The sequence below is a fragment of the Mesoplodon bidens genome (assembly GCF_964165515.1).
Source record: "Mesoplodon bidens genome assembly, chromosome: 4".
Classification (NCBI taxonomy): domain Eukaryota; kingdom Metazoa; phylum Chordata; class Mammalia; order Artiodactyla; family Ziphiidae; genus Mesoplodon; species Mesoplodon bidens.
In genome coordinates this window covers 49,659,326-49,686,775 of record NC_138160.1, presented here as the reverse complement: position 1 = coordinate 49,686,775, position 27,450 = coordinate 49,659,326, and the positions used below count along the sequence as shown (strand labels likewise).

General features: G+C 37.3%; 1 protein-coding gene across 1 annotated transcript in view; it reads right to left on the bottom strand.

Moving 5' to 3' along the window:
• ZSWIM6 (zinc finger SWIM-type containing 6) overlaps positions 1-27,450 on the bottom strand; it is a 209,648-nt gene that overhangs the window by 30,111 nt on the left and 152,087 nt on the right. The window contains exon 4 of the mRNA XM_081233380.1: positions 24,012-24,162. Within this exon, the coding sequence (XP_081089506.1) occupies positions 24,012-24,162 (151 nt within the window). The remainder of the gene's footprint in view (positions 1-24,011; positions 24,163-27,450) is intronic.

Here is a 27,450-nt window from a genome sequence, read left to right as displayed (position 1 = left end):
GGAAAAGAAGGAAAGATTCAAATCAATAATCTAAATATCCACCTTAAGAAACTAGAAAAAGAATGAGAAATCAAAGCCAAAGCAAGCAGAAAGAAGGAAATAACAGATCAGAAATCAATTAAATGGAAAACCACCACCTAAGTTTTTTTTAATGAAACCAAAAGCTAGTTCTTTTTTTTTTTTTTTGCGGTACGTGAGCCTCTCACTGCCATGGCCTCTCCCATTGTGGAGCACAGGCTCTGGACACGCAGGCCCAGCAGCCATGGCTCATGGGCCCAGCAGCTCCGTGGCATGTGGGATCCTCCCGGACCGGGGCACGAACCCGTGTCCCCTGCATCGGCAGGTGGACTCTCAACCACTGCACCACCAGGGAAGTCCAAGCTAGTTCTTTAAAAAGATTAATAAAGCTATAATCAGTCTGACCAAAAAAAGAAAGGAGAAACTATGAGTATCAGGAATAAAAAAGGGCACATCATTATAGATCCTAGGGGCATTAAAAGGCTCATAAAGGAATACTATGAACAACTTATTCCCATAAATTCTACAGCTTAGATGAAATGGGCAAATTCCTTGAAAAACCACAAACTACCACAGTTCTCTCAAGAAGAAATAACCTGAATAGCTTTAAATTTATCAAAGAAATTAAATCTGCAGTTAAAAACTCTAACAATGCACGTCCAGATGTTTCCCTGGAAAATTCTACCAAACAGTAAAGAAAGAAAGAACACCAATTCCATACAATACCTTCCAGAAAAAAGAAGAAAGGGAAGGTTTTCAACTTATTTTATGAGGCCAGCATTACCCTGATAGCAAAACCAGACAAAAAACATTACAAGTAAATATAATTACATGTCAAAGTAAAACACCACAACAAAATATTAGTAAATCTAATTAAGAAATACATAAATAAAGAAAACACACCACAACTAAATAGGGTTTATCCCAGGAATGCAAGGCCAGTTCAACATTAAAAATTAGTGTAACTCACTATATAGCAGACTAAGGAAGAAGAACCATATGACCATTTCAACAGATGCAGAAAAAGCAACTGACAAAATTCAACATCCCTTCATAATAAATAAAAGGCTCAGCAAACTAGGAACAGAAGATAACTTACCTGATAAAGGTCATCTGCAAAAAAAAACACCTACAGTTAATATGATAATGGAAAAAGACTGAATGTTTTTCCTCTAAGATAAAAACAAGGCAAAGATGTCTGCTCTACCACTCCTATTCAACATCACACTGGAAGTTCCAGCCAGGCCAATAAAGCAAGAAACGGAGATTAATGACACAGATTTAAAAGGAAAAAATAAAATAGCCTCTATTTGTAGACAACTAACCTACAAAAAAGGTAAGTAAGTTTAGCAAGGTCATATGATACAAGTTCAAAGCAAGAAACCAACTGTATATCTATGTACTAAAATTGAACAATTACAGATCAAAATTTACCCCCCAAAAGCACCAATTATAATACTATCAAAAAACATGAAATACTTAAGTTATAAATCTAACAAAACATGTATGGAGTCTCTATGCTAAAAACTGCAAAACACTGACAAGAGAAATCAAAGACAATCTTAAAAAGCAGACTGGAAACCTCAATACCATTAAGATATCAATTCTCCCCAAATTGATCTATATATTCAACATAACCCTACTCAAAACCCTAGCAGGCACTGGTGTACATACTGACAAAAATATAGAATGGCCAAACAATTTTAAAGAAGGAAAAAGTTGGAAGGTTCCCCAGCACCTAATCTTGAGACTTTGTATAAAGTTAAGCGTAATCAAGACAGTGTATGATTGTGAAAGAACAGGTACATACACCACTGTATAGATTAGGGAGCTCAGACCTACATAGATAGGGTCAATTCAAGGTTCAAAGCCATTCAATGTAGAAAAGATATATCTTTTCAAAAACTAGTGCTACTACAATTGGATATTCATATACAATGAACTTAAATCTATAACACACAGTTTATTAAAAATTAACTCAGCTAACTTATTAAAAACTAACTCAAAATGGATCACAGACCTAGATATAAAACGTAAAACCATAAAACTTCTGGAAAACATCTTTGTGACCTTGGGCTAGGCAGAGATAATCTGAGATGCAATATCAAAAGCATAATCCATAAAAGATAAAATTTATCAAGTGAACTTCATCAACATTAATATCTTTTGTGCTGCAAAAAAACAATATAAAGAGAATGAAAAGACAAGCCACAGATTGGGAGAAAATATGTGCAAATCATACATCTGACAAAGAACTTGTATGTAGAATATGTAAAATCCTCCCAAAACTCATCAAGAAAACGAATAACCCTATTACAAATGGGCAAAAAATTTGGAAAAGACACTTCACTCAAGAAGATATACAGATGGCAAACTGCTGATGAAAACATGCTGAACATCATTAATCATTATGAAAATGAAAATGGAAACTGTTTGCAAATGACATGATACTATACATAAAAAATCCTAAGGACACCACCAGAAAACTACTAGAGCTTATCAATGATTTCAGAAAAGTTGCAGGATACAAAATTAATATACAGAAATCTGTTGCATCTCTATACACTAACAATGAACTATCAGAAAGAGAAATTAAGGAAATAATCTCATTTACCATCACATCAAAAAGAATAAAATACCTAGGAATAAACCTACCTAAAGAGGTAAAAGACCTGTAGTTGGAAAAACTGTAAGATGCTAATGAAAGTAAATGAAGATGACACAAGCAGATGGAAAAATACACCGTGTTCTTGGATTGGAAGAATTAATATTGTTAAAATGACCATATTACCGAAGGCAATCTACAGATTCAATGCAATCCCTATCACAATACCAATGGCATTTGTATGGAAACACAAAAGACCCCAAATAGCCACACAACCTTGAGAAAGAACAGAGCTAGAGGAATCACACTCCCTGACTTCAGACTATTCTACAAAGCTACAGTAATAAAAATAGCATGGTACTGGTACAAAAACCAGACACATAGATCAACGGCACAGAATATAGAGTCCAGACATAAACCCATGCACTTATGGTCAATCACTCTGCAACAAAGAATATACAATGGAGAAAAGACGGTCTCTCCAATAAGTGGTGCTTGGAAACTAGACAGCTACATGTAAAAGAATTAAATTAGAACATTCTCTAACACCATACGCAAAAATAAACTCAAAATGGATTAAAGACCTAAATGTAAGACCGGAAACCATGAAACTCCTAGAGGAAAATATGGGCAGAACACTCCTTGACATAAATCATAGCAATATTTTTTGGGATCTGTCTCCTAAAGCAAAGGAAATAAAAGGAAAAATAAACAAATGGGACTTAATTAAACTGCAAAGCTTTTTGCACAGCAAAGGAAACCACTGACAAAACGAGAAGAAAATCAAAATAACAAACAACCCAATTAAAAACTGGGCAGAAGAACTGAATAGGCATTTTTCCAAAGGCATGCAGATAGCCAACAAGGCATATGAAAAGATGCTCAATAGTACTAATCATCAGAGAAATGCAAATCAAAACTACAATGAGATATCATCTCACACCTGTCAGAGGGGCTATCATCGAAAAGAACACAAATAACAAATGTGGCGAGGATGTAGAGAAAGGGAAACCCTCATACACTGTTGCTGGGAATATAAATTGGTGCAGCCACTATGGAAAATAGTATGCAGGTTTCTCAAAAAAACTAAAAATAGAACGACCATATGATCCATCAGTTCTACTCCTGGGTATACATCTGAAAAAAACAAAAACACTAATTCAAAAAGACACATGCACCCCAATGTTCACAGCAGCATTATTTACAACTGCCAAGGTATGGAAGCAACTTAAGTGTCCATGAACAGAAGAATAAAGAAGATGTAGTGTATATACACAGAATGGAATACTACTCAGCCATAAAAAAGAATGAAATAATCCCATTTGCAGTAACATGGATGGACTTGGAGGGTATCATGTCAAGTGAAATAAGTCAGAGAAAGACAAATATTGTATGATATCACTTATATGTGGACTCTAAAAAATATAACAAACTAATGAATATAATAAAAAAAGCACACTTACAGAGAACAAACTAGTAGTTACCAGTGGGGAGAGGGAAGGGGGAAGGGGCAATATAGGAATAGGGGAGTAAAAGGTACAAACTATTATGACAAAAACAAGCTACAAGGATATATTGTACAACACAGGGAATATAGACAATATTTTATAAATAACTATAAATGGACTATCTATAACCTTTAAAAATTGTGAATCACTATATTGCATACCTATAACTTATATAATATTGTACATCAACTATACTTCAATTAAAAAAAACATATGAGATACCACTACACACCTATTATAAGGGTTAAAATTAGAAAAAGAAATTTAAAATCTGAAAATACTGCTGGCAATCAGAATGCTCATAATTGCTGCTGCGAGTGCAAAATGATATAGCTACCTTGGAATATGGTTCAGCAGTTTCTCATGAAGTTAAACATTTACCTTATGACCCAACAATCCTACCTCTTGGGATTTGCCCAAGAGAAATGAAAACTTAGGTTCACATAAAAACTTTACAAGAATGTTTATAGCAGTTTTATTCATAAATGCAAAAGACATCCAACCTGAATGTCCTTCAACTGGTGAATGGATGAACAAACTTGGTGCATTCATATAATAGACTACTACTTAGCAACAAGAAACAGACCACTGAAATACACATAATATCACAAACGCATTATACTAAGTGAAGGAAGCCAGAATCAAAAGGGTATATATGTGTACACACACACTTTATTATTCCATTTATGTGACATTTTGGAAAAGGCAAAACTAAATGGACTGAGAATAGACTACCAATGCTAGGGACAGGGAGTACGTGATGAATTGATTATAAAGGGACTGTGTGAGGGAATTTTTGGAGGCGATATAACCATTCCATATCTTCATTGATCATATGACTCTATGCCTTTGTCTAAACTCAAAATTATACACTAAAAATGTCAGGTGTATGTATTTTTATAGTTAAGTATTTATGGTATGTATTTTACACTATAGTTTGGAATTTTATTGTATGTAACAAAGTAAATTTTTAAAAATTGCTAATTAATATATGGATCAAACAATTTCATCTACTGGTATTCCAAAGACCTAAGTATGAGTGCTCTCTCTGCAGGATTTATCTACAAGCCAATGGACATCGCACAAATCACCATCCTATTAATCGTATGCGTTTCCCATGCCAAGAACCAGGAAAAACAGCTTCAAATGAAACATGACCACACACTGTCACAAAGCAAGAGACAAATCAAAATGGTGTCTAAAGAACCTGTAAGTGGCAGCCTTTCCTACTGAATCCCATTGGAAAATGGGATACAACTTTACCAGGCTTTAGATTTTGGACTGATGGACAACATAACAACACAAAATAAGTTACATGGTAATAATTAAATTAAATCTAATGAATGCTACAGATTGGATCAAAAATTGGCATTTCTATTTATAAGGCTACACTGAAGTCATTTTCCAAATCATCAAATTATCTTTCTAAAAAATAAAATTATAATATTCAACAGGTAATGCTTCAGAATTAAGAATCTTTTGTGTTTTTCTTCCAAGATGTTTTTGTCTTATAATTCTACTACTCTTAGATACTTTAACAGATAAAACTAAAATCAAAAAGTTGCTCTGAAAGATGTGCTGTGAGACTAGAAATTTCATTATCAGGTTGTTAGTGTAGCATCAAAGTTCTGTGTAAAAGGGCAACCAAGTAAATTAATATGGACAAATAATATGTAAATGTCTATCCAAAATAAGTTTATTTATTTTCTATGTGTCTATTTTATAATTCAGAATTCTGTATTTCAGTCCACCTGTGTGAACTATAATTTATTTTGGAAATCAGCTTTAAAGCACCACCATGTCAACTAAAAGCTAAGATAGAACTAACTTCAACCTAAATGTCCATCAACAGAGGAATGGATAAAGAAGATGTGGTATATATATACAATGGAATATTACTCAGCCATAAAAAGGAACTGAGCTGGGTCATTTGTAGAGACATGGATAGACCTAGAGATGGTCATACAGAGTGAAGTAAGTCAGAAAGAGAAAAACAAATATTGTGTATTAATGCATATATGTGGAATCTGAAAACACTGGTATAGACAATCTTACTTACAAAGCAGAAACAGAGACACAGACATAGAGGATAAACCTATGGATACCAAGGGGGAAAGTGGGGGGATGAATTGGGAGATGGGGATTGACATATATACACTACTGATACTATGTATAAAATAGATAACTAATGAGAACCTACTGTATAGCACTGGGAACTCTACTCAGTGCTCTGTGGCAACCTAAATGAGATGGAAATCCAAAAAAGAGGAAACACATGTATACATATAGCTGATTCACTTTGCTGTATGGTATAAACTAACAGAGTATTATAAAGCAACTATACTCCAATAAAAAATTTTTTTAAGTGTAGAAATTATATATCCTAACATATATATATGTATCTCAAATCCATTGTTTTTCACATTCAATTTCTTTTTCTTTTTACACAAAGTTTAAAAAATAGAATTAAAAACCAAATTTATACTAAGCACTAGTTCTTTTGAAGTAACTCAAAGATAAAATTAGGAAAATACTAACCAATGTATACAATGCTGAAGGACTGACTGACTTGCATTTGAAGAAGCTGACAAGGTGATAATGATCCAGTAAGCTTCACTTTCACTTGGTGAAAACTCAGAGCTTATAGAAGCCAGCACAATACTGACAAAACCATATAATTCTACTTTTTAAAAAAGCTCTTTTGGTGAAATAAATATAGGAACACCAATTACAACTTTAATTAAATAATCATTATTATCACTAATAGTCACCATTTCTTGGGTGCCTATCATGTGCTATAGGCGCTATACTTAGGGCTTTACAAACATTTTTTTCATTAACTCATTACAATAATCCTCCATGATCAGAAATAATACATCCACTTTAAAGATGAGAAAACCAAAATGCAAACAGATTACAAGATCTTAAAAACAAGATCCTAAATATTCTTGCAAACTTTAAACAGTGATTTCTATGATTCAAGGAAAAAATAAAGCTATAAAACTAGATTTTCACGCTTACATTTCTCTAATTAGAAAATTTCCGTTACAGAATGAGAAAACATTTTTTAAAGCCAAGCCTTTATTAATTTAAGCCAGTAATGTTTTTTTATTGCTCACCTCCCTAAAGAGAGGTTTCATCTTGAAAGGATGTTCTTAATGTTAAATTCAAGTTCAGAGCTATAATAGATATGGTCTTTTATATGAACAGTCACCACTACAAAAGCTGTAATTAGCCTTAATAACCAAGTTAACCAAATTGAGTAAGTCATCCTCCAAATTTTATTAATTTGGAGTTCCACTGTGAGCATTTATCTCCTTCCCCTCCAACACACTCCTGCAACATTTGTAGCTTTAAAAATAAAGCTCTTTGAGGATTAAACACTTCATTCTGCTGTCCCTCAGAAATACAAACCCTTTTGAAAGGTCTCAACCAAAAATAGGACACAGCACTCAGTGAAAACTTAGCATTTCCAGCACCTAGCAGATGACCTGGCATCTAGAGAGTATTACTGGTTCTTTTACAAGACACTTAATTATTTGCTATGAAGTACAATGAAAATAAATTCAATACTTTTAAATTGCTTTCCTAGCTTCAATGCCTCAAAGTATATAAAGGCAATTATCAAATCACCAGTGTGTGCATCATTTGGTTTCTGAATTATCCATGGCACATTTCAGCTCTAGTCTAGCTTTTTCTCTACCACCCAGAATGATTTTACTCTCCTTTCCACTACTCCACCTAATCTGCACTCAGTGATTTCAGCAAAAAGATGTGCTGTAATCTACAAGTCAAAGTAAAGCAAAACAAGGAAGGCAACTCCCGTGGGATGAAGGAAAACAAAGCCTTTTTTTTTTTTTTTTTTTGCACAAGGTGATGGTTCCAATCCACTCAGAGGTCTTAAAATCTGTTCGCATCCTATACCTGACCCAGATAGGCAAATTAACATGGACAGAATCACACGGAGACAGAAGACAAATCATCACAAAAGCCTTTTTAGTTTTTAAATATTTTTATTTATTTTTTATAACGTATGGATTCAATATATTTATAGATTATGTTCCACTAAAAGTTATTACAAAATAATGTCTATATTTCCCTGTGTTGTACAATAGATCCTTGTTTTTTTATTTTCTACATAGAGGTATTGGATTAAGAAAAACAAACTACTATCTTTCCCAGACCCCTTCACTCTCCCCACTGGTAACTGCTGATTTGTTCTCTTTGAGTCTATTGCTATTTTGTTATATGCATTTCTTTCTCGCATTTCTTAGATTCCATGTACAAAAAGCCCTTTTAGTCGCTTCTGTATTCTACTGGTCACACTGCCAATGGACAAGCACCCACACTCCCAACAAATGTAGGTAACAAGAATTAATGAATTCTAAATGTCCTGAAGGCCAGTCTTGTCCATCAAACATTTCGATGTACAAATCACCACCATTTTGACCCACATACCCAGTGTTTTACATTTCCAACTAGAAGAAACGTTTGATCCACAAACTGATCTGGAAAGGACAAGATATGGATTACCAGCTGCAAGACCTTGGGCAAGGCCACTTAGTCTCTCTGTGGTGGCAGTCCCTGATTTAAACAATAGAGAAAATAATTCCTACCTACCTTGTAGGGCTGTTTACACTTAAGTAAGATAATACGTGCAGAAATGTTCTGAAAACTGTAGAGTTCCACCCAGCACCAAAAGGTGCACTCCAGCAAACCCCGGTGTAGAAGACTTTGATGTTGAGGAAATTGAGACTCGAAAGGTGAAAACAACATTGAAGGACTCAGCTTGTGATTCTCTGAATACCGTTATAAATATTTCTACATTTAATAAAATAAAACAATTAAGAGAACATATTAAACAAAAAAATATCAGTGACATTAAACACTTAGGCTAGTAATAATGGGTTCTTGTGCAATTAATTTCCACTTGCTATATGTTTTTAGCTAGAAACATCTTTTAGTGTCTTCTTTTCCCTTGGTTTCAAAGACAGGCTTTTAAATGTGTTTTATTTTCCAGTAGGCCTCCCAGGCCCCACCCAAGGCCCACAGTCACTTAGAGGTCTGAGATGCTTTGGGTAATTTTATCCTTACCTACTCGAATGGAGGAGGCATTTCTCAAACTCATCCCCAACACTACAGGGTTATATAACTTCTTCTCTGCCCATGGTAACCTCATGCCAAAGGATGGATAAAGAGCAGTGCTGAAGCCTGTTCAGACTCTTCCTTCCTCAGCCTCCCTTCCCCTCCCCCTCCCCCCTCAGAATCTCGGCCGAAACATCTAGTCTACCATTCACTCTCCGTCCCTTTTTAGTGTCAAGGGTTCCAGCCTTCTACAGGAACTCAAAATTGAAACTTACTGGAACCCAAATTCTTATTTTTGGAGGGGAAAAACCTGGAAGTCAAACCAGGTGAAATTTGGTATAAAGAGATTATGAAGGTGAGGAAAAATTACTTTAAAAATATTAGAAATGGCGATGTAGAATACTCTAGGACTGTTTTACACTACTTCCTAGTAATACAGATTCAACTTTGACAAACATCTTAGTCCACCATAAGGGATAAAGTTAACTGAAATAAGAGAACTTCGTTTTTACACATTATTCTATTCGACACTGCTAGAGCCTTGCAAGATAACCATTAGAAACCGCATGAAGTATTGTCAGATGTATAACCACTGTTCTGGTTACCTATTACTATGTAAAAGAACTACCCTAAACTTACTGGCTTAATATAACAATGTATCATTGTATCTCATAATTCTGTAGGTCAGAGATTCTCTCCTCCTTACCTTTCCCCTGCCCTAACATAGCCTCTCTACGTAGACAGTGTGAGCTTTCTCATAACATGGAAGGCTCAGAATAGCCAGACTTTTTACATGAAAACTCAGGGCCCTAGGACAGAACCTTCTAAGAGACAGGAAGTAGACACTGCCAGTCACTTTTAAGGCTTGGGCCCAGAAACTGGCCGAAACATCTACTGTCATATTTTGTTGGTCAAACATCTACAAAAACGAGAGAACACAGACCCCACATCTCAATGAAAGAGTAGCGAAGGATCTGTGGCCACTGTAATCTATCACTGTTACCTGGAAATAATGTAACTCAGCTAGATTACAAAATGGAAAATGAAGGTATTTACCAATGGGTATGAGAATGTTGTTATTTAAAATTATCAAATCCAAACAAACCACTCAACATATGAAAAGAGCTGCGAGTCAAGCAAAAAACAAAAAAGCCATCATGAAAACAGCATAAAAGGTATGCCAACACACAGTTAAGTGCTGATTTGTATGTTAATTTCTATCCCTTCAAGGAAAATCCTAACAATATCATGTTACCCATGTTAGATTTCTAAATAGAGTCTACATTTAAAGTTTTAAAATGTTTGTCTTTAGGGTACAAAGATCGCTCCATCTAGTTCAGCTAACATATTTCTGAAAGTGAATGGCATCTTTACTTATCCACTTGCTGCCATTTATTGAATATACTTCACACAAAACCTATGTGAAGTACTTTACATACATTATCACATTTCACCCTCAAAGAAAGACTCACTTTACAAATAAGGAGACTGAGGTTCAGGGACAAGTAGAAATGTTGTGCTGCTATTAAAGATGGCAGCCAGGATTTGTTACCAAGGCCCATGATCCCCCCCTGCCCCCAAACTAACACACTTTTTTTTTTTTTTTTTTTTGCGGTACGCGGGCCTTTCACTGTTGTGGCCTCTCCCATTGTGGAGCACAGGCTCCGGACGCGCAGGCTCAGCGGCCATGGCTCACGGGCCCAGCCGTTCCGCGGCATGTGGGATCCTCCCCGACCGGGGCACGAACCCCTGTCCTCTGCATCAGCAGGCGAACTCTCAACCACTGCGCCACCAGGGAAGCCCCAAACTAACACTCTTAAACACTATGGTGTTTAGCCTTCTGCCTAGATACATGGTCAAAAAGTACCTCTGTAAGTGAGGCTTCCTATGTGCAGTTAGCATATATGAATTCTAAGATCAATAATTTTAGTCTTTTGACAGAATCACTGATCCGCTCACTCATATTTCAGCAGTATAATACAAATGGTATATTATTGTTGAAAATTATGAAGTACCCTAAAAGTACAGCTAATAAACCCTGTACTTTATTTAACCACCTACTCATATACTTAGAACATGTTGCATATATATTAATGGAATCATAGCCAACAAAAACCTACCACAGGTCCATCTAAAAAGATCTAATGAAACAAATGAAAACTCTGTATTTTTCAGGACTGACAGGCATAGCAAATAAGTAATTTCACTGCAGATTAAAACAGCAGATAAACAATCAAAAGCTCAACTTACAATTCAAGATTGATTATTCAAGTTAGAAGAAATCTCTTTTCTCTGAAAATATGATGATGTACTAATATGAGGTCTCTTAGAGTGGAGTCACATCAGCATTTCTGGGATAATGCACTTGTGTGTGACTGAGTGTGCTCTTTGCCTGCTGGGTGTATTGCTGGGTGGAGCATTATGATTTGTGACTGAATAAATCAGCTGGCCATTCTCTATCTCTTGCTATTCCCCATAATCAATATAACTTGTTTTTAAAGTTCTTTCTACTTCATGAGTTCTTTTGTGTGTGTGTGTGTGTGTGTGTGTGTGTGTGGTACGCGGGCCTCTCACTGTTGTGGCCTCTCCCGTTGCGGAGCACAGGCTCCGGACGTGCAGGCTCAGCGGCCATGGCTCACAGGCCCAGCCGCTCCGCGGCATGTGGGATCTTTCCGGACCAGGCACGAACCCGTGTCCCCTGCATGGGCAGGCGGACTCTCAACCACTGCGCCACCAAGGAAGCCCCATGAGTTTTTGTTAATATGCAAATCAATTCAGTAATTAATATAAAAGCTAGACATTTTTTATAAAAGACACTTTGGAATTCTTTATAAATGTGCTCCTCTCCCTAGTTTCCAGAAGATACGAGGTATATAATGCTACTGGAGTCAGCACAGGGGCAGTGGCAGTGGGAAGTGGGGGACGAAGGGGCAGGGCAACAAATACCGCCTTCTCTAAAGGTGAGAAGAAGAAAGGCCAGTAACTCCCTTTTCCTCTGTCTCAAAGGTGGAAAATGAAGACTTTCACATGGAAAATTTAATTTCTACTTTTTAATATCATGTTTATTCTTATGAAATAGTAGTAGGCAAAGTACAAAACAATCACTTTTGGTACTTCCCAGGGTTCCATAGTTATAAAACAATTCATAATATTTATAATATTTATTTTCGTTCTCAGAGGCTATTATATAAGAGGCTAGAATTTCATGCATGATCCAGTTAACTGATTATACTTATTTAGAGGCCATGAAATGCCTAATTGCAGTCACAAATAGAAGATCACTGGCAGAATTAGTTGTGCTAGCAAAACTGTAGTCACAAAATTTCTTGGGTCAGACCACACAAAAATTGCAACCCTAATTATAGTATCGTTCTCAGTATAATTCAGTCTTAATATGTTAGTAACCCATGTTTGGAAAATACGTTTAACTGGTAAAAACATTCTCTTTACTTTAAATTTGGTATGCTAGTTCCTAATTCACTAAAATACTTCTGGGGAAATTTCAAAATAAAGCCTCAGGGACACTGTAAAGAGAGAGTTTTTGAGATTACTTAGGTCAAGCAGGGCTGAACCCTCAGCAAAACGGCATACAACTGGTTATCATCTACCCAGGCTCTGAGAAAAGATGGAAGTAGAATAATCTTTTTGTGGTCAAGAAAGAAAATAAACCACAGATATTCCAAAACAGCTAACTGGTATCCTGGATAATGTTCCTTTCAGGCAAACCTGTGGCCCTCATCTAATTAATATGCAGCCTTTCCATCCCATTTGACTTGTCAGTGCTACTGGGTCAACATGCACAGCTCAAGTGCTACTGGGTCAACATGCACAGCTCATCAAAAACACGCTGACCTCATGAGGAACCTGGTTCTATAGGAAATGACCAGAGCCAGCTCCTCCACCACTCACCACCCTTCTCCTTTTTGAGGGAGGGAGGAAAGGAAAGCCAGGAAAGGTAGAAAGAAGAGAAAAAGGCACAATGACCAGTGGCGTCTTAGTTTGAGATACAAGAGGGCAGTCAAGAGTGAGGAGAAGGAATGTGGTAACCTGTAAGAACACTTCCCACGTGCTCTGCACTGGCTGCTTAACTGAACTGTCTTCGTAAACAGTGCCACGATTCATCCAACAGTCATGACTCCAAGTCTATATAAATCTAGTTCTGAAAATACTCTTTAGGCCTTCAGGGTGCCTCTCTCCTATAAGCTTCCCATTGGGCCCACTTTCCCAGCATAGACAAAGGACTTCCGGGATGAGAAAGAAAGTGTTGAATATTATCTACATTATCTTATCTTAGGCCTCAAAAATCCTCATTATGGCTTTTTTACAGATAAGGAAACTGGGGTTCTATCTAAGAAAAGGAACTTGTCCAGGGTTACACAGTTAGTGAATATGAGGCTCAGAATCCATACTTAAAGAGCGTCTGGCTCCAAGAACCCTGTTCTTTATATTCTAGTTGTAGGCTCTAAACACTGAAACAATCCTGTTTAAGACAGAACTTATCTCAACTTGCCCCTTTGAAAAAACATGCCTGGTTAAGTGTGGTAAAGAATTACTTTTGAATATATATTACAAATTGATACAGAATTGTGACTTACAGTATAAATATATTAGATCTAACCTCAAAACTTTCTGAAACACAACCTACATTATATAACCTCACTTCTTCTGTTGTCTTACTTGGGCTGCTTTTTATTTTTCACGTATTCTGTTTTCTAACTAGATTATAAGCTCCCCAATGGCAGTGCCTACCATAGGGCACTATAAGCAGTAGGTTCTTATTAATCCGCCTGCTGCACTGGTAAGGCACTCTACTGTCCACCGTATTTACAGGTAAGTGCTTCCCTGATCTACCAGTACAACAACCTTCCTTTCACTTTTACCATGGAGAACTAATTTAGGACAACAGATAATCAGGAGTCCTACCAAAAATAATCGAATTTACCAATGGTTATGATTATAGAATACTGATGACAGGTAAACGCTTCAGCTACAGTTGTGTAACAACCCCAAGGAAATGGGTTTATAGTATTCTGTCATATTGGAACTGCAATTTTACTCATTAAAAACAATTTCTTAATACACTGACTTTTCTATAGAGTTCAGAAAGAATCTGTGATGGGTACTGAATTTCTTGAAGAACAGAATGTTTCATTTTGCTCTAATTCATTCTATTACTGAATTAAACTTTGATGTATTGGTCTTGACAAGTGCTTCATGCTGATTGTATTGTGTATGATAGTATAATCACTTCCCTTGCATTTCCCACTGGCTAGCTGATTAATGCAATAGATTACCTGCAGCACTGATGGCAAGGGGGAATCACTGCCCTTCCATACCCTAAACTGTGTTTATATTTCAGTGTGCATCTGTGTGTGCGCACGTGTGTTCCTCAGTACACAGACATCCGTGAAGATTCACTTGTACATGGGCAAGAAGAGAGGAAAAACCAGAAGGGTAGGAAAGGAAAACTGAGGACACAGTGAAGATCAATGCCTTTCCATCACTGTTTTCAGTACACCAAAAAAGCTTACTTCTTAATGCTTCCAGATAGGTGTCTAGCATTACACTTCAATTATTCATTCACTTTTTATTCACAAGTATTTACTGAGCACCAACTCTATGCCAGGCATGTTTTTCTTCTCACCTTTACTGGAAAACTAACTTTTAAAAAATGAATCACTTTCAGTGTTCCATTGGTAGACAAGAAGGAAAAAAGTAGGGTGAGATTATTAAATGGACACTAATACAGGGACGAACAAGGATGGCCATGAAATTAGTTTAAATGCCCCAATAAAGACAGCAACTGACAAGAAGACTATTAATATTAACCACAGAGAGTAGTGTAATGGTTTCCAAACAAACAAAAAATCTCTCAGATTACTTGGTCTATACAGGATCCTAATTGTCTAGCAAAGAGCAGTTTCTGGGTATGATCAATATGTATGGTGAATAGGTTGCTGGATATGTTAATCAAATCTTTAAATGTGTGTGTGTTGGGGGCAGACAGGGTGGGGGAGAGGTGAATTAAGACTTCTGTGCTCTTGGCAGCATTTTGAAAGCATTCCTCCTAACAGAATTTTCTCCCCGTTCCCAGCTTATATTTGACCCAAGTGTCCTGTTTAGGCTCCTCCCATAGAACCCCCTCAGCCCTTGCTCAGCCACAAAGGAAGACTGTGGCTTCCAATCTAAGCTATTTCAAGATTGTTTATTGCTTAAGTCTGATTCCTAATTTATGAATGATTCTCTCTCCTCCAGGTTTGCTGAAGCAAATTCTTAAATTTACTAACTTACCCAAAAAGGGGCTGGGAAGCACACTCTGAGGTCAACAAGGCTCAGCTGGTCATAGCTCAAAATCACAGAGATTTGGATTTCCATTGCAAAGGTTATCGCTGCTCATAGTATTGAGGGAGCGAGCCACATTTTGCATAACCACTACTACCACTACTCCTGGCAATTCATCTCTAGATCAGAGCCGGAGAAAATAGCCCTAAGATCAGTGTAACTCATCAGTCTAAGATCTACTAACTCATTCAGGCAATTTAATGTCAGATGGCACCTGTACTTTACATAGAGTCCTATCCTTATTTCAATTTGGAACTTTGAACCTGAACACTAAAAACAATGTTACCAAGTTATCAGACAAGCTTACGGCAGCCTCACGAAGATTCACCTACCGCAAATCATTTGCCAGCCTGCCTTCCACCTAAAATATATAAGGGAAAGTTATTTACATAAATAAAAAAGTCATTCTCAGGTATACCCTTAAGATGAGTGGCTGTTTAAAAGCCTACTGAAGATAGTCACTGCCAAGCACGTGTTTTAAATCTCAGAAGCCTTTGTCCTAGAGAAATCTGAGTGGAAAGCCTAGTGTGTAAAGAGGCAGGAGGCACTCTACCGGCAGGAGAAGGCCCCACCCCAGGGGGGCTCTGCGAGGCAGGGTCTGAACTCCCCATCTGAGTGACAACCATTATTCCTTTCCTTGGGTTCTCCCCTGACCTCATTAGCCCACCTAAGCTTAAATGAACCATGACAACATTTGCAAAGCACCTTGCTAGGTGCCAGCACATGCAGAGAACAGCCTAAGTGGCTGCTGCAGTCCTCCCTTGGCTTCCCCTTCTTTCATTCTAGCTCCTGGCACCCTTGACTCCCCGTGAAGCCCCTGGGAATCGCAGATGGCTTACAATGAGGCTTCTCAGACCTCGTTAATTTTTGTATGCTGCTACTTCAGGGTAAGAAATGGTGAAAGGAAATGATCCCCAGCCTGTCTTTCTTCGTTTTTACTCCCTCACTCCTCCTATGCTCTACCACGATGGGATGCTCTAGAGATCCACATTCTAAGAAGGAGACTCCCCCAGCCAGATCTCCCTTTGGCGGCAGTTTCTTGAGGGCAAGTGCAATACTAACTTTTAAGAAGTGAGAAAAGTAAGGAGAGAACTTTTCTGAAATTGTGGTGAGGAAGAAAAGAACACATTATACCAATGCTCTGACATTCCTATTAGCCACGAATGTGAGAACAAAATCTACCACTGATGGACTCATGTTATAAATAGAAAGGCAGCATAAAAGAGAGTAACTGGAATTTATTCTTGGTACAAACAATGCTACCAGCACACTACATGTATAATATAGAACACTAAAGTGTATTACATCTTAACTCCTAGTCAAATCTCCGTGGTCTATACTTAGAAGAGTTTTATGAAAACACACAAGGGGGTTGATCCCCAAGTGTTGTTAAAATTATTCAATTGTACACCTAAATAATTTCGACAGTGAATATCCTTAAGAGTCTCCAATTGGCTAAATAGGATCAAATCGTCTGTAAAGATCTCTTTTAATCCCAAGAATCTACTATCTTCTATTAATATGTATTTTTAATTTTTCTCTTTATTTTCACTATTTCTCATACAGGGTATTGAATGGATAATTAAGGCCTAGCAGCTGCAGTCAAGAGAAGGATGGTTGATAGTACTACACAGGAAGTATTTATCGTAGATTTGCCCACCATATAGAAACATGCATTCTCTCTTTTGGTTAACTTCTGACCCAAACTAGAAATTACTCTGCCGACTTAAAGCAGCAGAGAATAAACCCCTCTTCCCATCCCCACAGCAGAACAGAACCCAGAGCCCTCTGACCCAAGAACACAGAGGTCTCAGTTTTAAGAGACAAACAGCAGTAGGACCACACAACAGAGAAAGAAACCAGGCCCCAGTAATGAGGACCCAGCAGCAGATAGACATTCTGAGAACAGTGCTGGAGGGAAGCAAAGCCTCCTGAGCAATACAATTGACAAAGCCTCTGTATTTAGAGGGAGCTCCGAATAATGAGGGGAAAAACAGAGGCTGAGACAGGAGCATACAACCCCATCCCAGAGCAGGATGGCCTAGCCCATGTGCAGGAGGGGCTCTGCAGAGCCTACAGACCACAGGAGGTAAACACAGGCCAGGACAAAGACAGTGACCTAAGGGTTTTCAGTGGCTCCATAACAGAAGGGACTGGAAAATGAGACCAAAACTTCAATGTACCCCATCTACAGTATGTAGTATCTGTATATTATGATACACTTATTACATAATACAGTTCTCAATCAATAGCATATATTTGGCTACTCTACATTAGTGTGTTTTTTTCAGAGTCTGAAGTTAGAGAGCCCCTGTGAACACAGATGGGCAACTAGATTAGGTAAGCTCTGCTGACAACTGCAATCAGGACTGTGGGACCATGGGGCGGGTGGACCCAGGGCAGGACAGGCAGCTTTTGCAGGATTCACTGCCATCTAGGTGAGCTTGACTTTGTCCCTGTTCTCCTCTGAGGAGAGAGACTGCCAGGAAGAGAGGCATATTAGTCTTTTAAAATAAGTTGAGGATGGTATCTAGTTTTAGTGGTTAAGTCTTTGAAGTCACTGACACATAGGATCAAATTCCTGCTCTGCTGCTGTGTGACCTTAGGCAAGTTATCTGGCCTCCTTGTACCTCAGTTTTCTTGGCTATAAAACTGGGGCTCAGAACTACCTATCTCACAGGGTTGTTTTAAGAATTAAATAAAATAACGCATGCCTTAAGTGCTTAGCATAGTGCCTGATAAATAATTGTTGGCACCTGCATTATGTTTAGTAGCTGGACCAAAATGGAAAATAAAGCAAAAATCTAGATCCTGTAATGTCTACTCTCTCCTCCTCCTCCTCCTCCTCCTCCCCCTGAAGTTAAGTAACAATGAAGAATAACAAGGTTGGACTGAAAATCTTAAAGACAACATTTTGGATAACGAGTTTGAACCTTTTCACCATCCCCCACTGAGTTCTCCCTGTCTTCATTCATGTTATTCCTTCTTTCTGTAGTATTCTCACTACTTCTCCCCTACAACTCACCTCCACGAACATTCCTGTAAAACCATGTTAAGTTCAGTCTACTTATTCACTAATATGTGAATAAATTACTCTATCAAAGTGCGCTGCAGTTCATTCAAGCCTGTTCTGATTTCTCCTTTCTCCTGATGATTGTATCTCTACTCCCCCCATACTCCTGGTACCATCGTCAACGGTAAAATCAAATATTTAATACATCTATTCTCCTTGACATAGCAAGTGCTTAATACATACTGATCAGGAAACCACAACAGGACTTCTGGAAAGAAGCGTTAACAGGAAGGCATAGAAATGGTTTAAGTGGTTAAGCTATATTCTCCTTGCACCCAGGGAAGACAAACGGGTAGGTGACAAGCACTCCCTGATATGTGGCTCATTAGGATTACATACTACACTTACAGCTACATGGAAGTTTCCAAGTCTGTACTGACATCTTTTTGCTGCAAGGGGGCTCTGGGAATTGCTGTTTTCTCCACTGCACTAGCAAAGACGTATCAACTTATATGGCAAACTACACTGGAATGCTTTCCAGTTCTCAATGAGAAGCAGTCACTCCTTAGCCTATTCACTAGCCACCATCAACTTCAAAATGTGGAAAGCCTGAGTTTGAATTTACCACAGAAAACTAAGTAAGGGGCTCCAAACAGTGGGGGGAATTACTAAGCCTTTTGCTTTTGGAGACGTAAGACGGCATATCCCAGAAATTTCTCCACAGTTACCTCCAAAGCAGAGCCTTTATAATCTTAGTTCTGGCTGTGCACAAAGGCCCTCCTGTTACTTAGAGTACCATTTTGAATGTGTGACTTAAGCATATGTTTTCTTCCTTATTCAAGAATAATGTGGGTGGGTGCAAAAGAGGCCAATACTTGTATCTGCAGTGATAGCTGGGACAGGGTTCTAGGTCCATGGAGTAGGTAATTTTTAGTACTTTGCAATATCTGTGGTCCCAGTGGGTGGGCTAAGTTCTCTATTGCTAAATGTAGATTTATCCTGATTCCAAGTCCCCTGAATCTTTATACTCACTCTATCTATCCAGCACACTACCAAGGAATATTATATCTATTGCCTAATAAGGAAATGCAAACTAGAAAGAAACATCTAACTATGGCTATTTCTGCTCACACACAGTGAGGTACCTGTATCAAAAGCTTTGAAAAGAACTCAGAGATGCCACCTTGTTCTTGTGAACTGAGTGAGCACAGCTCAGAGCAGTAAGGCTCTTGCAATGGCAGCCCAGCCTCTCCCAAAGAAACAAGGTTACATGCTAGAGAGCAAAACACATGACTCAGAGAAAAAAGTGTTTAAAATTTGGGTGGGGGGGGGGGAGAAACATATTATGCAATACATATTATGAAAATGAAAATTTAAGAATTTTTCCCTGTGCTAAAACTGTAATTAAATCTTATTTAACTGTTTCCTCTAATGACATCCATTTTAATTAGGTTTTAATAGACTGGCAGCCACAACCTATAGTTTTATGAAGCAAAATAAAATTACAGTCTTGGAAGACATTTAAGGAAAGAGAACCATCAACACAGATGAGAGGTTACAATATATCCCCTCATCCCTAAAGACCCCCACGGTAATTAAATGTGCTGAACAGACAGCCATTAGGGCTAACAGTAGGTGTGCTCACCAATCTGCACTGGGCTTGAAATAACCCTTGAGATCCAAGGGTTATTTCTGTGATCCGTATACCAGAAAATCTGCATGGAGTAAAGAACACAACTGAAAAGGTATGTACTCTATAGCTCTACCAAAGATGTGTAGCCACTGCCAAATATGCAGCCTCTACTGTTGCAATGGGCTGTCTTAAGATTTTAATATATACATGTTCTTACAGCTGATCATGATACAACAACACTCATCTTCAGAAGACTGCCATATGTTTGGGAAAATGAACATTATGTAGAGAAAGTAAAATTAATATATGAAAAACTGATTCACATTCAAGATAAATGTATCTGTAAATGAGATGCACTAAACAGGATCTTAATAGTATGCATCTGTATCTATTTCACACTACATTATGAAAATCAGGGAGTAAATCAGAAAAATTAACTCAGACCAAATGAATATCATAGGCATTTATTTTAGAAAAGAACTGAGCATAATCATTCCTTTGTTAGCCAGAGGATGGGGCAAAGAAATTGGGCCTTTTGTTATCTCAAATAAGTATGTGTATCTTTATTTGAAAGAAAGAAAGAGTTAAATGAATATATTTTATTTTTAAAACTAATTTTGAAACATTGGTACTTAAATTTTAATAAATCACATATACTCAAAAAGTTGTAAATCTTGGGGAGGGGGATATCTGATCCTATGAAAAAATACAATTTTGTAATCTGGCTGACAATCTGATGCCTCTAAATCTCTCTGCCAAGAAGCAGTTACTTGGCTAAGATACTCTTACTAGTACACTTTCATCAGATTAAGGTTTTCATGCCAGGAATTTTTTTTTCTCCTGGGGTACTGGCCATTGCCAGAAATGGACCTATCGAATCTACTGGTGCTAAGGAGTTAAGCATCTGAGATTTAATTTAACAGTTTTAGCTTTATTAAGCTGTCACAGAGCGGCCCTACTTTGATAACAGTAGCTGCTCCAATTATGGCTTGGTTTAGGGTTGACAAGTATAATGATTCATTCGTGGCACATGAGAAGCAATAAAAGGTTGTTTTGCATTACAGCTTTAAAAATGTGGGCACTTTTTTCATTTAATTTGTCACTTAGCTTTTGCTAAGAGGACATTTAAATTGCAGTAAAAGGCAAATGGGGCTTTTAGTTTAAATGTAATCCCCATATTTAAATGATCTGTAATGGTGCAGTGTTAGAGTGGGAACACTATTGTCTCACAGTGGGTCCTGATGGTGACATGTGACATTTGTATTCAGGTCCTGTATTATCCATGTGGCTAAAGGGCTTCCAATTTCATTTCACAGCCAGAAGCCTGCAGAAAACACCAATTAACTTGCAGATCCCATTTGCCGACAAAACTCAGCCTCTTCTCAATGTCTGGCATCTGGCAGTGCTCAGCATTTAATTCCAAAGCAGAGCCTTGAAGCAATGTGAGCCCTGTACAGGGGCACAAAGTCAAATTCCCCCATTTTCTTAAGAAGCAAAATTCTTTCCTTTTGAAGTCCAGAAGCAACTTTTAGTTAACTTTTTTGGTGAATGAATATTAAGATGTGATAACTATTGTTACTCCTACACGAGATTCTTCACAGAACTTAGAACTCATTAAAATGGCAAGTGACCTCTGCTCACCATCACAGCATGTAGGAGAATTTATAGCAGTGTAGTGATGATTGGGTTCGGGGAGGGAGAGGGTGATTTGTGAAAAAAGAAAATACAGGGCAAGAATATGTATTCTTCATCCTGGACTGAAATCAAAGAACTTGTTTAAAGCCTGGTCCGTAACTAGAAAAGTAGTCCATCAGAGGGTATAACTAGCATTAACTAGTGGAAACTTCCACCTAATGAGAATTAATCCTTTTGATTGAGGGCTGAGGTACATAATTTTCAAAGCCAACTTGCAAAAGTGAAATACGACTAATGGATTAAATGTAAACCCTGAAAATTTTATTTAACTATATCACTTGTATATATTTTTTTGGTAACCAAAAAATTTCGTTGGTATTTTCTTTCTAATTAGTTATTTGTTAATTCTAAGCTTCTTTAAGTACCAAAGCTCTTTAAATTTTATTCATTTAATATTAATCCAATAATAGATTTTTTTTAATGCTAATCCTTTTTACTGCCATAAACCAACTAGTCAATTCAACAGTTACTACAGAGTTACAAGACTGAGGAGTCTTTATTTGTAAATCACTCAGTATTCTATAAAAATTTTTGTTTAAACCATGCATTACACTTGTGTTCTCCAACCATCACACCGGGCCCCCAAACATTTCCTTCCAATACATTGAAAGGATCCACTGTAGTTACAGATTGATTTAAATTTTGATTGAGGGAAAGGCCACTAAGCATTACTTCAGGTGACCCAAGGGAAGTACTAAGATTAAGTTATTACAAGATACTTAATAAAAATATTAGGGAAAAAGGTCAACAAATATCTAACAGCTGGCAAATAGCAGACACACGTTAAAAAACAAACAACAAAACAAACAAGAGTTGTCATCGGGCTTCCCTGGTGGCGCAGTGGTTGAGAGTCCGCCTGCCAATGCAGGGGACACGGGTTCGTGCCCCGGTCCGGGAAGATCCCACATGCCATGGAGCGGCTGGGCCCGTGAGCCATGGCCACTGAGCCTGTGCGACCGGAGCCTGTGCTCCGCAACGGGAGAGGCCACAACAGTGAGAGGCCTGCGTACCGCAAAAAAAAAAAAAAAAAAAAAAAAAAAAAAGAGTTGTCATACACAGCCCAGTTCCTGAACATACATCCTATTAATGGGAAAAAGGAAACTTTGGTGTCCAATTCTCTACCAACCTGCTGTACAACCCTAGGTCACACTATGTCATTTTGTGGAAGTCTTCTAACCTCCTCAGACTTCAGTTTCCCTATCTGTAAACAGTTCATCTCAAAGGCCCCTTCCAAGCATTATTATCATGTGGTATCTTCACAGACATCAGCCTCTCTTGGTCAAGACATGGGATCAATAGCATGATGAGGTCCATCATTAGCCAAGAGGAAGACAGAAGGTGAAGGTATGAAGACTTCTACTATTCAATTACATTGAAACTAGGATCTTCTAATAAATATATGCATAACGTAAAATTAATACAGGCATTGACAAAATATTTGCCAAAAATTCTATTTGTCACATATAGATTTCTTAATAGACAAGATAACAAATACATTATTAACTTCCCTAGCAATGAGCACTGAGTAACAAGAGTCATCCCCCCGCAAACTTCCCAGTAAACATGAGTAGTAGATTTCTCATTTTTTCAACCACCTGCTATATTTATATCTTTACCACCACGGATTTGGGAAGCAATAAAAATTAGAGTTTGCCGTGTCTTTTCCATTCTGACAATCAACAGTCCATCTAAGTCAATAATAACAAAAAAAATAAAATGAATATTCAAGCTACTTTTGATACTTTTAATGTGGGCAAAAGGGGAAAACAGCCAAATTTTAGCTGAACTGATTACAGTATCAGTCTAGAAATAAGTAATCAGTTCCATTATACCAAATACCTGTTTTGAAACATAGCTCTTTTTTTCAAATATTTAAAAGCAGATCCTGTGCTTGCTTTCCTCAACATCAGACAATTCCCCCAAAACACTGCCAAGATTGGTTCCTGCAAATGCCTCATTCTTCCTATTCTTCTAACCAGTGTATAATGGCAACAAGTTCATATAAAAGTAGCTCTCTCTTCTGCAGTACTCTGACCATGCTCTTTAAACATTCAACCATGGTCTTTGTCCACACACAACTCAATGGCAATCCATCAGGAAATTTATACTTACCCAGCTCATCCCAGAGCTGCCTATATTTGTCAGTCATTGCGGTGCCTTGTTGCCTCCAAAGTGACAGACGAGGGTCGGCCATGAACTGCTCTGTTATCAAAGTCAACATTCGGGCCCCGTTTGAGTCCCTCATCTTCAACATCTCCCGCACCTAGTGGGGAAAAAACAGACCTTCAGAAAAATGTTAAAAAATGAACAGCAATACAGAGACAGACTACTTTATTTCTTTGGGGAGGGAGGGTGGGGTGGTGGTGGTGGTGAAGTCTTGATACCATCCTTCTTAAGCAAACAAAAGTGGTTAAAAACGAGCCTCTGAGGGACTTCCGTGGTGGCCCAGTGGTTAAGACTTTACCTTCCAATGCAGGGGGTGAGGGTTCAATCCCTGGTCAGGGAGCTAAGGTCCCACATGCCTCGTGGCCAAAAAAACAAAACATAAAACAGAAGCAGTAATGTCACAAATTCAATAAAGACTTCAAAAAGAGAAAAAAAAAAGTCCACATCAAAAAAAAAAAAACCTTAAAAAAAAGAAAACAAAAAAACAAAAAAAATGAGCCTCTGTCCTAACTGGCAATTTAATCAGAGAACTGACCATTGATTTTTTAAAATTATGTTTTAGAATCCACACGAGGAAAAGAAATTTGTGTAACTTCCCAATTTTCCCCCAAAATGTTTTTGTCAGCCTACAGAAAACTAATACCAAAATAAACAAGACAAATCACTGGGCACCTTCCTGACTCCCTAACTGATTGCGCTTACCACCAGAGTAGTAGAGTCTAAAGCACTGTACTGAGAACTCTTTAGAGATCTTCTGAATTGATCTGATAGTGTTTATAATAATAGCATCTGTCCTTCCATTTTTTTTAAAAAAAAAGCTTTATTGAGACATAATTCACGTACATACAATTCACCAATTTAAACTGTACAATTTAAACCTCTTTCAGTGGTTTTTAGTATATTCAAGTACAAGTTCTACAAGTGCTTCATTTTTTGAGGTAAATCAGTAATTTCACTAGATTCTTTCTCACCGAGGATTTCCATGTAAAGAGCAACAGCATACTTCTATTCACTCAAATGGGACTGTTTTTGCAATGGTAAGAGGAAATGTAAAGGGCTGTAGGTTCAGAACTCTCTTGCTCCAAATGAGCAATCCTTGAAGCGGAATCATAACCACTGACCTAGTAAGTTAACTTGGCTTCTCTGCTGGAACCTCAAGCTCTGTCCATTATTCTTCTGTTACATTTCCCAAATAAACAAGAAAACAAGAAAAGAAACACAAGACTAAGTTGCTCTACAGGAAATCCTAAATGAATCCATCCATTCTTAAAGTGTGTACCGCTATGTGTTCAATGAATAGGAATCCCAGCTGAACATCAGTTCTCTGTGTAGAAAATTAGTGGAGCAAGGTCATAAGTAGTAGATAAGCAGAGGGGAGTCCTTTTATTCAAAATTATTTCTATGTGAAAGCCACATGAAGGAGGAAACAGCAGATATTCAAAAAAGCAGCCTAAACCTCTAGATCAATAGGTTCTGCCTCAGTCCTGTACCCTGACAAGTAATGGAACCCTCACCCCAAACCAGGCTTCAGAATTTGAGCCTTGTAGAGAACTCAAATGTACTTCTGCACTGAATCACAAGGGTATGCTTCCCAGAGGGTTTTTTGAGTAATCTTAAGAAGTACTAAAAAGGAGAAAGAAATGGAGTTGCCATTTATCGGACGTCTTGCTAAAGAGTTTTACATTCATATCTACCTTTTAATCTTCACAACAACCATATAAAGTAGGCCAGATTATAATCCCCATTTTACAAATTATAAAGCCATCCCTCAGAAGTAAAGTAACTTGTCCAAAGGACAAGAGGAACAACTGGAATCAGAACCCAGATCTGCCTTAACTCTGGAAGTTATACCATTTCCAAAATTAGATGTTGCTCTTACTTCATATGGTATATACAATGTGTACATCATATATAAGGATATATATAGCAACTGCAGGCCAGTCTAATACCTCTTTCACATTGCTTCCACTAGGCCACAGTGTACTCTCTGCTGATACTAGAATCTATGAAATACTTCCTGTGTGTCTAAATATACCAAAACTTTAATATTACCTCTATATATCATGGATTTAATTTAGTATTTATTTTCCTAATAAATTTCTAACCTACTACTCAGTTAGCAATAGCAATGAAAATAAATGCTTTACTATTAAGCATACAAACCAGAACTATTAACCAACACTCAAATACATATACATTAATTACAGCCTAATGGTAATTAATTTTCAGACTGTTGACTGTGAGGTATTACAAGAGTCTGAAGTGCCTATGAATTACCAAAGAATGATTAAATCATGTGAAATAATTTTAGAGTTAAATGTATTTTTACTGTAATCTAATTCTTGAAAAATTGGCAATCTAAGTATGGTATATGGAATAAATCTTTGTTTTTTTTTTTTAAGGCTGCACCACGCAGCATGCTGGATCTTAGTTTCTGGACCAGGGATTGAGCCCATGCCCCCTGCATTGGGAACGTGGAGTTTTAACCACTGAACCACCAGGGAAGTCCCAGGATAAATCTTCATTTAAAGGGTTTTCATTAATCAGAGTACACTAATTTTTGGCTATAAGCAGTAACAGAGTTTACTCTAATTCTTCTGAACTACAAAAGCTTTTAATTATTATGAATATTAGAGAAGTTGTTTAACAGAAATATCAATGAACACAGTTATCTGTTCCCTTAAAACCAATTTGAATACATTATCTATAAAGATGGCTGTACCCCCAATGAAAAGACATTGCTTTAATATTATTTAAAAAGCATTTTATCCAGTATTTAGACATGTGTTTATGGTACTAAGAGTTCTGTGTAAAGCAACAGACACAGCTTCTGTTCACAATGAACTTATAATGAAGATAACTTTGTTTCTTAGGCTATCAAATTTTGGTGATGAAAATTAACATTTACCAAGGCCCAACTACTGTTAGACACCATTATCATTTAACACCATAATCACAACAACTTGAATGGATATGCTACTATTAGCTAATTTTATAGATGAGGAAACTGACTTAAATAACTTGCCAAGGTACATACACTCAATAAGATTTAGAACTGAGATTTAAACCCAGGTTTGTTGGACTCCAAAGTTTATGCTCTTGAAACTAATTTAAAGATATCGACATTAAGTTAATTATATAAAGCACATCTTAAGGACTATATTCAAAGGTATGCTCTACTTGGGAAAATTAACTAGAAGAAGAAAAAAATTGAAAAGATGGCATTTCAAATAACATTAAGCTATTTTATTTTTAGTACTGAACAGTTTTTCAAAATTGTATAAATTGCCACCATTTTATTAATAAGAGCTGAGAAAGACAAAAATGGCCCATATCTTGTCTAAAGATACCTAAGTAAATTAATGCTTGCATTGCAACACAGAAG